Source organism: Drosophila simulans, chromosome 2L (assembly GCF_016746395.2).
Source record: "Drosophila simulans strain w501 chromosome 2L, Prin_Dsim_3.1, whole genome shotgun sequence".
NCBI lineage: Eukaryota > Metazoa > Arthropoda > Insecta > Diptera > Drosophilidae > Drosophila > Drosophila simulans.
In genome coordinates this window covers 3159754-3170436 of record NC_052520.2, presented here as the reverse complement: position 1 = coordinate 3170436, position 10683 = coordinate 3159754, and the positions used below count along the sequence as shown (strand labels likewise).

Sequence of the window (10683 nt, the reverse complement as noted above, 5' to 3'; positions counted from 1 at the left end):
AAAATGTGGATCAACATTGTCAGCTGCATAAACTAATATTAAATAAACTCAATAATCAGCTGTAAAAATGCCGGAAAATAATTAAATAAATACATGGGTTATTGTATTAAAAAGTGGATTACAATATTTACATATATGTATATTGAACCCGTTTAATAAAAAATGCATTTGATATTTTCAGGCCAGCGATTCTTGATTCTTAAATGACTTTTTCAAAAAATTTCAATTTTATTATTTTGAATAATATATTCCTCTGGAAAAGTATTAAATATTTTAGAATTTAAATAACCATATTAAATTTACTAAATTAAATAAAATATTAATACCGCCATAACCCTTCTACTTGAAGGTTCTATCAAATCTCTTTAGGCTTAGTCCATAAAATGAAATACGGCACATGGAGTGATAAACGAGAATTTTGACGATCATACATTTATTTAAAAACAGACATCTTTAATCTTAGACTTGCAGAACAAGTTGCAGCAATTCGGGTGCTTGTGGGTGTTGACATTGATTTCCAAACACTCCCGACGGCTTCGATTGGGCAATCTAAACAAATCTGCAGGAAAGTGTGATTGTGAATGGATTCTGAATTTTATCAAGGATATGAGTGTCCGAACTTACTTAGCTTATTTCTCTTGTCGCGCACTGAATTGATGTCGTCGATTTCTTCAGGACATGTAAGGACCCAGTTGCAGGGCTTGTCCCACTCGGAGCAAGTGAAGTCGCAAACGCATTGATACTGAAGTTTTCCCTTGCACCGGCAATTCGAGTTCGTGACCGCTGGGCACAGGTTTTGGGAGCACTTGGCTGATACCAGATCGGTGACAACAGCAAGGAGCAGCACGCTCAGCAGAATCTTGGCAACCATTTCGAAGACTTCTCAGATAAAGTGCCAGGAGGGTCGAGCCTTTTATAGTCTATCGCGGCTTAAGGAGGTCTATTTTTACTTTGGCAATTGTGTAAATATAGGGCGATATGCGGGTATAAAAGCAGGCTGATTTTGGGTTGATCATTTGAGTGACCTATTAACCAACATGAGGGCCACACGAGTTCTGCTGATTTTCCAACTGCTGGCTTGCCTAATGGCCGTAATATCGGCCTGCAAGCAGGGCTCCTGCCATCCGTTCATTGGCCTGAACAAGTGCAATGGTAATGGCTATAAGGAGCCCAAACTTCCTCCTCGGGATAACGCCTGCTGCGGTCCCCATTGCGTCTACCAAGGTCCAGGTTGTGAAAATCCCGGTCCATGCGACTGCAAACCCGTGAATCGTTGCATCCTGGACACGCATTGTGGCAAAGGCGTGGCCTTCTACTTCGTATGCAAGTCAGAATGTGAAATGAGAAAGGAAAATGAAGCTCGCCTGGCAGCTGGATATGCCCGTGAGTATTTAGATAATTTGACGAGTTCGTTTGCTTACTTATATAACTTATTTTTCCATGTGGTTAGGTCTTCTTTCATTTTCGTGGGGCAAGCAGAAATGCGAGGGCATGAACTACAAATGCGGCATCAATTGTTGCTGTCGTGAAGATTGTCCTAAACGGTTTTGTAAATTTTAATGCGGTCAATAAAGGTTATTAAAAAAATTAAAACCCGTGTACTGGAATGAAAGGGAGAAATTAAAGGGATTTTATGTGTCACATTCAACTTGGCGCTCAAATTCAAATAACACACACATGCAGTGTTGTCAAATCCGCAAGATTCCGAAATGTGTGCTCACAGTGTTTGATTCTCCATGCAATCAAAATTAGTTGCCAGTTTGCCCAAAGAAACCAACAGCAGTCGTGGCCGAGCGGTTAAGGCGTCTGACTAGAAATCAGATTCCCTCTGGGAGCGTAGGTTCGAATCCTACCGACTGCGAGAAAGTTACAAATTTTTTATTTTTTAACATTCTCGACTATACCATTTCTGAGGAAATGGTTAAACTATTATAATAATTATTATAAAATAATAAACATATGTGTGCTGTTTGTTTACAAGTAGTTATATTTTTCATTCTCCAAGTACACAGAACACCCTATACTCACTACATTGCCAGCCGTATGTTATCGATAACCGATGAGAAAACATCTGTTGTATTTTTATAGAAGGAAACAAGCTACTATATCTTATTTCATGAAAATAAAAATTTATAGGAGAAATGAGAGCGTAAGTATCTGCTTTTGTAAATGTGCGTATCCTAAAGTCCTATTTCGCCATTTCAGCGCACTCAAAGACAGATGCCGAGTCTGCCTTGGGTTCAGTGAAAACATGGTCAACATTTTCGAGGCAAAACAAGACCTGCTGATTTCAATAGCACAAATGATCTCTGAATGCACCGACTGTGGCATTGAAAAAGGGGACACTCTGTCGGAGTTAATTTGTGCATACTGTTTGGAGGATGCCCAGAGTGCATTCGATATCATCAGAAAATACGAGCGCAGCTACACCATCTTCTGTGAGGCGCACGATGCGGTTCTTGAAGAGGATTTCCTAGACGGAGAGGTGTACACAATATCGGACAGCGAGAGTGGGACGTCGCACGATACCAATTGGAACCAAAAGTGCATCAATGCCGATGAAATCTATGAGATATCAGAAGATGAATGTGATCAGCAACATGATGAAAAGGAACCCAAAGAAAATGGCATATTGGACAAGGATGTCCAGGGCACCCCACGAAATGAAAGTTTTGCACCGGATCATCAGCAAGGTGAGACTGACACCGAAAAAGTGACTTCCGACGACAGTGAATGTGTTCGGAGCGGTGCTCGAAAGGGATACAAGTGCTCCCACTGCAGTAAGTCCTTTGCACATCCATCCACCTTAGAGGCGCACATACGCGTCCACACGGGAGAACGACCATTTAAATGCCCCAGCTGTCCGATGACCTTCCGACTGAAATCCTTTCTTAAAAGGCACAGCATCCTGCATTTGGGAAAACGACCTTACACGTGCGACATTTGTGCCAAGTCTTTTGCGGACAGAAGTAACCTGCGCCAGCACAAGATGACACACACCGACATTCGACCCTTCGAGTGCCCTTTCTGTCCGAGTTGCTTCCGTTTGAAGAGCCACCTGGAGCGCCACACCAAAGGTCACACGGGCGAGCGGCCATTTAAGTGTGACCAGTGCGGTAAGGCCTTCGTGGTACGCTGTAACCTCGTCAAGCACATAAGGACCCACACCGGAGAACATCCCTTCAAATGCTTAATATGCCAATCGGCCTTTACGGCCATATCGAGCCTCAATGCACACACGAAGATCCATTCGAATAAACTACCTTTCGAGTGCGATTGCTGCGACAAGCGGTTTGTGGATAGGCTGCGTCTGGCGGCACATAAAATGACCCACTCGGGGGAACGAACCTTCAAGTGTCCTGACTGCCAGTCTTGTTTTTCAACGTCATCAGACCTTTACCAGCACGGACTAGTACACAAGGCAAAATGACCTTTAAAGTGAAGTGTGAGGATTGTCAGGCCAAGAGTCACGACAAGTTGTTAAAAATGTAATCTTATTTTAGCCATAAGCTCCTTTACCAAATACCAATTTATTATAATTTTGTTGTTTTTTGTTATTCAAGAAGCGGTTTCAAACTCGATAACAGTTCGGTGAAGTAACATACATATTCTTTTGCGCCTAACAGCCCACTGTTGTGGGAACAGGGTGATCATTCCACTAGCAATCTGAATGCTAAAATGGTAAACAAACTATTTCCTCTAATATATAAAACGTCTCATTTCATTTTAAAATATCTAAAATACCACTGCATATTTGTAATGACGTTTGATCGATTTATAAAGGCGGCAAAGTAAGATTTATTCAAATACAGGGTAATGGAGAATAAGTGTCGAGTTTGCCTGGCAAACTCCAAAAACATGGTGAACATTTTCGAGGAAAGGCGGGATCTTCCAGCTTCAATAGCCCATATGATATTCACATGCACCGGCTTCAAAGTTGAAAAAGGTGACTCATTCCCGCACTCAATTTGCCCACCTTGTGTGAAGGATGCCCACAATGCGTTTGCGATCATAAAAACTTACGAACGCAGCTACCAGGTCTTCTATGAAGCCCATGACACGGTTCTCGAGGAGGAACTCTCTGAGGATATCATCGAGCTATCAGACTCCGACGATGCAATACTCATCGATGAACAGGAGGAGAAACTCCATTTGAGTGAAAACAAGGCACCTACGAATGAAGTCAGTTTCCAGGAAGAATCTAAAACTGCTCACTCCGAGGAAGTTTCCGATGATAAGCGTAACGTCTGCACACAGTGCGACATGTCCTTTCGTAGACCTGGTCTCTTAGGGCTACACATACGGCGACACCACACGACGGATGACACTACCAGCACGAACGCGGTCAAAGGAGAGTTAAGGAAGAAAGCCAGGCAGCTTTCAAAGAATTCCTCGTACACCTGCTGCCTATGCAACAAGACCTTCTGCAGCATATCAAACTGTCGCCGCCACCAAAAGACCCACACGGGGGAAAAACCCTTTGCCTGCGAACTGTGCCAAAAGCCATTTGTGGATACTGCCTCCGTCAAAAGACATCTGAGGACTCACACGGGCGAAAGACCCTTCAAGTGCCTTACCTGCCAGTCGGCCTTCTCGGGTGCATCTGCTCTAAGGCAGCACATTCTAATTCACACGGGAGAAAAGCCGCACAAGTGCGATATGTGCGATAAGTTCTTCCGGGCTCGGTCAGATCTTCGAAAGCACATGTGGAGCCACACCGGAGAAAAGCCATTTAAGTGTTCCCAATGCGAGCGGTGTTTCCGCCACCAAAAAAGTGTGCGTAAGCATGTGATGCTTTGCCATAAGGACGAGGTCGAGAACGCGGCTACATCTTAAGCTTCATTTAGTTTAAACATTTAAAACACTTAAACAACGCTCAATAAAAATGAATCCCGGTCTGGGCTATATTTCAAAAACGTTATTTTTCCAATAGTTTACGCTTGCAAAAGCGAAAAAACAAATCTAGCACAATTTTTTGAATACATAAAAAAAAGAAAAAATTAATAAACTTTAAATTTTCTTTTCTTTAAAAATTAAAAAAAAAGAAACTCTTGTCATCGCAGTCGGTAGGATTCGAACCTACGCTCCCAGAGGGAATCTGATTTCTAGTCAGACGCCTTAACCGCTCGGCCACGACTGCTCTTGCAACGAGTGATGTAAAAACCAGTGTTAGCTTAGGTGTAGAGAAACTGTAAAGTAAAACTGCTTACCGATTTAACAGCGAAATTTGAAATGTGCAGAAATCAAAAATGAAATAAAGAAAATATTTTTGTCCAACTGTTATTTATTTGTTTTAATATACATTTATAAATACGTTTACAAATACATTTATAAATATTCCTCCATACTCCACTACATTGGTAAACAAATCGCGCATCCATCTGACTATCAACTTGGTAAAGTTCAGAAAAAGTATACAAAAATGAAGCCGACGTTGGGCAAACTTTCATTTGGTTTCTCTTTGATTTCCGTGAAATGCATCGTAGTACAAAATGAATAGTTAAAATCATATTCACACTTACAAAACGAGGTCTACACTAAGGCAATATTCTTGCTATTTTATATACTTGTGGTGCGGTCGAGGACTTATAATTTATAATTACTGTCATACATCGTATATTGTGTGCGGCTTGTGGTGTACATTTCACATATAAAAATATACGTAATTAAAACCTGTTAGATCACAAAGGAAAATGCTAATAAATAGGAATTTGCTTAGACATAAGTACATGGATACATGTGGTCGCGTTTACTAACTAAGGTACGAGTTCAACTGATACATTGCATGTTTGGCTCTTCGAAAAGTCATTAAAAAGCATAAAAACCGTTGTCAAAAAACTGCAATTTCCATTTTAAATGCACTTTGCAAAAGTATACATCAATTTATGTTTAACTGCTTGCGCGGCTGATAATTTATAATTGCTGCACAACGATATCATATGTTAGAACTATATGTATGGGGTCTTTCGGGCTCTCTTCCGTTCCGATGTTCCTTCAAAGATTCATATCCGACAGCGACAACCAATTTTGACACAGAAGCGTTAAATAGTCGTGTGTGCGTGTGAAAATAGCGACCAGGCCTAAGGGGCCACCTTGCCCACTTCCTGCATCATGACCAACGACCCAACCATAGCCACAAGCGTGCGATCCAGCCAAGTGACTGGGTTCGGGTATAGGAAGCCGCCCTCATAGAAACCCAGATGACCGCCATGGGCCACCTCCACATAGGCGGTGTTTTGGCGCGTCGCTGAGGGGAGGAAAGATTGAATAAGCAACGTGATAGCGAGGAGAGACCTGTCTACTTACTGGCATACTCCTTGATGGGGTGCAGCAAATCCTCCGGGATCAAGGGATCATCCTTAGCGTTGATGAAGATCATTGGCTTCTTGATCGTGTCGAAGTAAAACAGCGACGAGCTCCACTTGTACAACTCCTGGGTGGAGGGAAAGTTGTACACTCTCCGCGTGTAAGCCTCATCCAACTCGGGCAGAGTGGCAGCCGCGATGATCTCGCGCTCGTTGAGATTATGCCGAGCCTTGACCTCGTCGGACAGGAGGACATGTCGATGTCGCAGGATAATGCTCTTCACGTTCTCAGTCATGATGTATAGGTAAAAGCGGCGGAAGTTCTGCCAGTTAAGCAGCCACTTGGTGCCTCTGCAATATAAGTACTAAGTATTTAGCTCTGATTTCCTATATAAATAGTTTTTATATCAACTCACTCGACGGCATTGTAGCCTTGGCATATGGATATGCCTCCAATGACCTTGTTTGGCTTTGTCTTCTGGTCCTCGCCCATGTACTTGGTGACCAGATTGCCGCCCAGACTGAAACCAACCGCGACAATTCGACTTTGGCGGTACTTCTGGTGCAAATGCTCCACCATGGCCGCGAAATCCTCCGTGTGGCCGTAGGTGAAAATGCGCGTGGACGTCACCTGGACACTGCGCAGTGCGCCAATGTGATTTAGCACCGCACAGCGGTATCCATTGCACTGGGCCAAGTGCACGAAGGTGCGAATGTACACCGATTCCGAGCTGTTGGCGATGCCCGGGCATATGGCCACCGTGATGTCATCTATGCGCGAGATAGATACATTTAATACAGGCAATGCATCGGGATTAGGCTGCGTAACTCACCCTCCTGTTCGTTGAGTGGCTGGTACAAGTCGTAGGTCAATGTGGAGCCATCCTTCAGCGACATGTAAACACGTTCTCCGAGTGGCCAGGGACATCGCACTCGGCCAACAATGCTGTGCAAGACCGTCTGCACGTGGCCACTAAAGCCCCAAAGTCGCGGGGGAACGTATCTGAAAAGAGTGAAGAGAATGGGATTAAAAGTAAGCATGACGTACTTTAGATTCTTTAATCAGCAATTACGGTATACTATAAATGTTGATTAAGCTACTTCTCTTCCGTTGGCCACCTATGGTAGATATATTTCATTTTATTCCGAACTTGTTTGCCCTTGACATTGCACTCTGAATTATGGCAATAATAAATCTGCGCACAATTGCTTCCAGTTTAGTTAGCAGGCAATTTGCCAATTTTGCGCAAATACTCGTATTATTCATACAAATTGAATTTTGATCTGAGTCCAAGTTTTTTCAATGCGATGCCTTACAAATTCGCAACAGAATGCCACCAAATGCACAAAGCCGCAATTCAGCAAGCAGCATTAGAACCAATTGAACCTAATTGAGTGCACGCAGCTACACCAGAATTAGATGGAGAAAGTCGGATGTTCTCTGCCAAAGGTACTCTCAATTGAAAGGTATATATTTTTAGAATTTAGATTCAATAGGGTATAGAGCTACATGGGGGTTTATATTCAAGCCTTCTTTTTCCAAATCAAGCCCTATTTGATTGAGTTGATTTAAGCACTTTTTCCCTGCGTGCATCAAGAATCATGTCAGCCGTGCAAAAACGTGATACAATTTTGTGTATCCACTTGTGAGCTCAGCAACAGTAGCCATTCAATTAGTATCAATCAAAGTAAAATGGTGAAAAGTTTGTGGGCAGGGGCGTGGCCACTTTGGGAACTGGCACAAATGCCGGCGTATCTGGCTTTTCAATTTTTAATCAGTTTCAAGCATGAATTTCCGAACAGTAATCAATATGAATGACACCGTCTACTTAATGAATAATGCCCTCGCATACATATATGTAGAAATGTATCGTTAAAAGTTAATGTGTCGTTCGGGGTTCGCCAGCCAAAAGGCAAAAACAGCTGCAATTCTTTCCCACCTTCAAGTTGTCAACTAAAAACGAGCAGCACACGGTGCTAATGAGTCATCCTCCTGGGTTTCTATCAACGCCGCACCTCCAAAACAATCGTCTTCGCGGAAATTAGAACCCTGTGGAACCTTTTGACACTTGATCTTTGCCCAACATAAACTTAATATGTTAGTGTTCTTATAATGGCCATATAATCCCACGTTTTATGAGCCTACTTGGCAAATTTTCTACGTAACTATTTACTTAACTTAAATACCCTTTTTTATAATAGGAGGAAAAGTAACTACAAGTAAGAATATACAACCATATAAATGCATCGCCTATTGAAAATAAAATCAGAAAAAATTAACTACACTAGAAAACGAGCTCTATTGTTAAAATTTCTATAGCATTTCTAATCTTTTCGTGGGCAGAACAAATGCACAGGAGGATGACGGAAATTAACTGGCCCTCCGGTTTTTTAGCCGAGTGAATCTCACCTTTCAACCGGTTTGTCAGGTGAGAAAACACAGATGAGCGGGGGTAGAAAGCAGCGCAGCCAGTCGAGAGAACTCTGCTTACGCAATCTTTGTTGTCAAACAAAAGCGGCAGACGACTGGGCAGAAAGCCAAAACAAAAAGCAAAAACATTCACAGGTAGTGCCGGCATTTGAATGGGCCAAAGTGCCAAAAAGAAAGAAATCGCCGGCAATCTTTTCATTATCAACCTACATTTCCATACACAAACATATACAATATATGTATCTTGAGGAAACCCCACGCGATTATCGAGTGACAGGGAAAATTTGTGGCCAAAATCGGGTTGCTAGGCGTTAGTCGCAGTCTCAACTGCGTAATTGCGGTGCGAACTTTGAGCTATATTGTTATTAATCCTTATCGCGCCTGCTGGCAGACGTCTTGAAAAAAAAGTAAATTAAAAACGAAAGAAAAATTCCATTTATTTATGCGGCTTCTGGTCAACGAAAGAGAAACGCCGCGGGCTTTCACAGATTTACACAAAATAATGCAAACAGAATGAAAATTTTCCAGCCAACGAGAAATGTTTATCAAGGAAGTGATAAAAGTTAATGAATATTTGTGCCATTAAACTTGATTTCTCTATCGGTTGGCTGCTGATAACCTTAGCTATACTGGCAAATACAAATCCTAATTTAAAACAATTTCTACACACAAGATAACCTATTGAAATATTTTTAGCCTGTGACCGCAGATGTACATATATAATGAGTAAGGGTTACTATATCGCCGATAACGAAACCTCAGACCTCAGGAAGGAGTGCTCTCTATTTTATAGAGGGGTGCATATATTGAACACACCAACCATTTTATTGGCTGATACTGTTGGAATTGCATTTAATCAATGGATTTGTAGCTGCATTTCATAGATATAGATAGTAGTATGAGCACATGCTGATGAGTTAGTGAATTATTTAGACAGCGACATCAGTTTTATTGACTAATTGCCATTCATGATTCATTCGCCAGCTGGGAAATTCGACGGAGTGCGTGAAACAATGGCTTTTAGTTTGCACATGCTACTTAATTGGCGGTTTAAAGTAATTTGAGGTGATTGCTGATTTGCTTATCAGCGAAACCGACTGGGGCAATTATGAAACCTGAGGAAACTAATATTTTGGCGCGACTGTGATGCTGATGACATAGTTGGCAACTCAGCTGCGATGGCATGAGCAATACAATCTTTTACCAAATTTATTAAGCTCCTTGAAACATGAGTCGTTCACAAATGAGATCATAATTACCATATGCATGATATAATGATGATATGTAAGGATTAAAACAGGAAATCCATAGTTCAGCTGTACTATAATATCGATTTCGACGGATGTAACCCTACAAAAACCGAAGGCTGCTATAAATTTTGGCCACACCTGTGACCCGAAATGTGTTATGAAAATGAGGAAAAAGACCAAAGGATGATTACAACATGATTTCAAGCTGATTGTGTCCGGATTACTTACGGTTCCCTTAGGACGGGCGCGATCTTGTAGAGGCAGTCGAGGAAGTGGGCATCCAGGCACCACACACTCGGCTTCAGCGGCTGGCTGTGGACATTGAGGATGCGGAACAGGATGCACACGATGACGGCGATGACGGTGAAGAAGGCGGTGGACATGGTGGCGCTGGGTGCTGCGAGTTTCTAGCCAGGATCCGAGGAAGTGGCCCGCCTTGTCATCCAATCGAGCTCCACTTATCCTGCGATTTGGTGCACCTCCTTGCGGCTTCTCTTCGTGTTTTGCAGGGCAATCCGCGTTGTGTTCGTCCTTTCTATGTGCGTTTACTACGTTTTTGGGGTGGCGTAAATAAGTTAACACTTTCCACTGGAACCGGATTTAAATGCTGCTCGAAATTTCCGAAAATTCGCCTGCTGCGATTTTTTTTCAACTGCCAGATATGGTGTGACCGCTGGCGAGGCCATGCGAAAATACC

The 10683-nt window shown here is 42.4% G+C and overlaps 5 protein-coding genes and 2 non-coding genes across 7 annotated transcripts; 4 read left to right on the top strand and 3 right to left on the bottom strand.

The window, feature by feature from the left end:
- Positions 1 to 416: 416 nt before the first annotated feature.
- Positions 417 to 904, bottom strand: LOC6730835. The gene is made up of 2 exons (XM_002077964.4): positions 625 to 904; positions 417 to 559 (listed from the first exon to the last, which is right to left on the bottom strand). Exons 1-2 carry the CDS (start codon positions 869 to 871, stop codon positions 438 to 440), a joined length of 369 nt encoding a protein of 122 aa, XP_002078000.1. The 5' UTR covers positions 872 to 904; the 3' UTR covers positions 417 to 437.
- Positions 905 to 1007: 103 nt separating this feature from the next.
- On the top strand, positions 1008 to 1593 carry LOC6730834. The gene is made up of 2 exons (XM_002077963.4): positions 1008 to 1383; positions 1451 to 1593. The coding sequence occupies exons 1-2, from the start codon at positions 1038 to 1040 to the stop codon at positions 1558 to 1560; spliced, it is 456 nt and encodes a 151-aa protein (XP_002077999.1). The 5' UTR covers positions 1008 to 1037; the 3' UTR covers positions 1561 to 1593.
- Positions 1594 to 1779: 186 nt separating this feature from the next.
- Positions 1780 to 1861, top strand: Trnas-aga. Its single transcript has one exon. It is a non-coding gene; the product is annotated as a tRNA-Ser (tRNA).
- Positions 1862 to 2029: 168 nt separating this feature from the next.
- On the top strand, positions 2030 to 3741 carry LOC6730832 (gastrula zinc finger protein XlCGF52.1). Its single transcript, XM_016179104.3, has 2 exons — positions 2030 to 2149; positions 2206 to 3741. The coding sequence occupies exons 1-2, from the start codon at positions 2142 to 2144 to the stop codon at positions 3428 to 3430; spliced, it is 1233 nt and encodes a 410-aa protein (XP_016023246.1). The 5' UTR covers positions 2030 to 2141; the 3' UTR covers positions 3431 to 3741.
- Positions 3742 to 3802: 61 nt separating this feature from the next.
- On the top strand, positions 3803 to 4916 carry LOC6730831 (zinc finger protein 501). Its single transcript, XM_002077961.4, has one exon. It carries the CDS (start codon positions 3817 to 3819, stop codon positions 4834 to 4836), a length of 1020 nt encoding a protein of 339 aa, XP_002077997.2. The 5' UTR covers positions 3803 to 3816; the 3' UTR covers positions 4837 to 4916.
- A 142-nt stretch (positions 4917 to 5058) lies between these two features.
- Positions 5059 to 5140, bottom strand: Trnas-aga. Its single transcript has one exon. It is a non-coding gene; the product is annotated as a tRNA-Ser (tRNA).
- Positions 5141 to 5264: 124 nt separating this feature from the next.
- Positions 5265 to 10662, bottom strand: LOC6730829 (abhydrolase domain-containing protein 2). The gene is made up of 5 exons (XM_002077960.4): positions 10215 to 10662; positions 7139 to 7308; positions 6722 to 7076; positions 6307 to 6656; positions 5265 to 6247 (listed from the first exon to the last, which is right to left on the bottom strand). Exons 1-5 carry the CDS (start codon positions 10367 to 10369, stop codon positions 6081 to 6083), a joined length of 1197 nt encoding a protein of 398 aa, XP_002077996.1. The 5' UTR covers positions 10370 to 10662; the 3' UTR covers positions 5265 to 6080.
- Between the last annotated feature and the right edge of the window lie 21 nt (positions 10663 to 10683).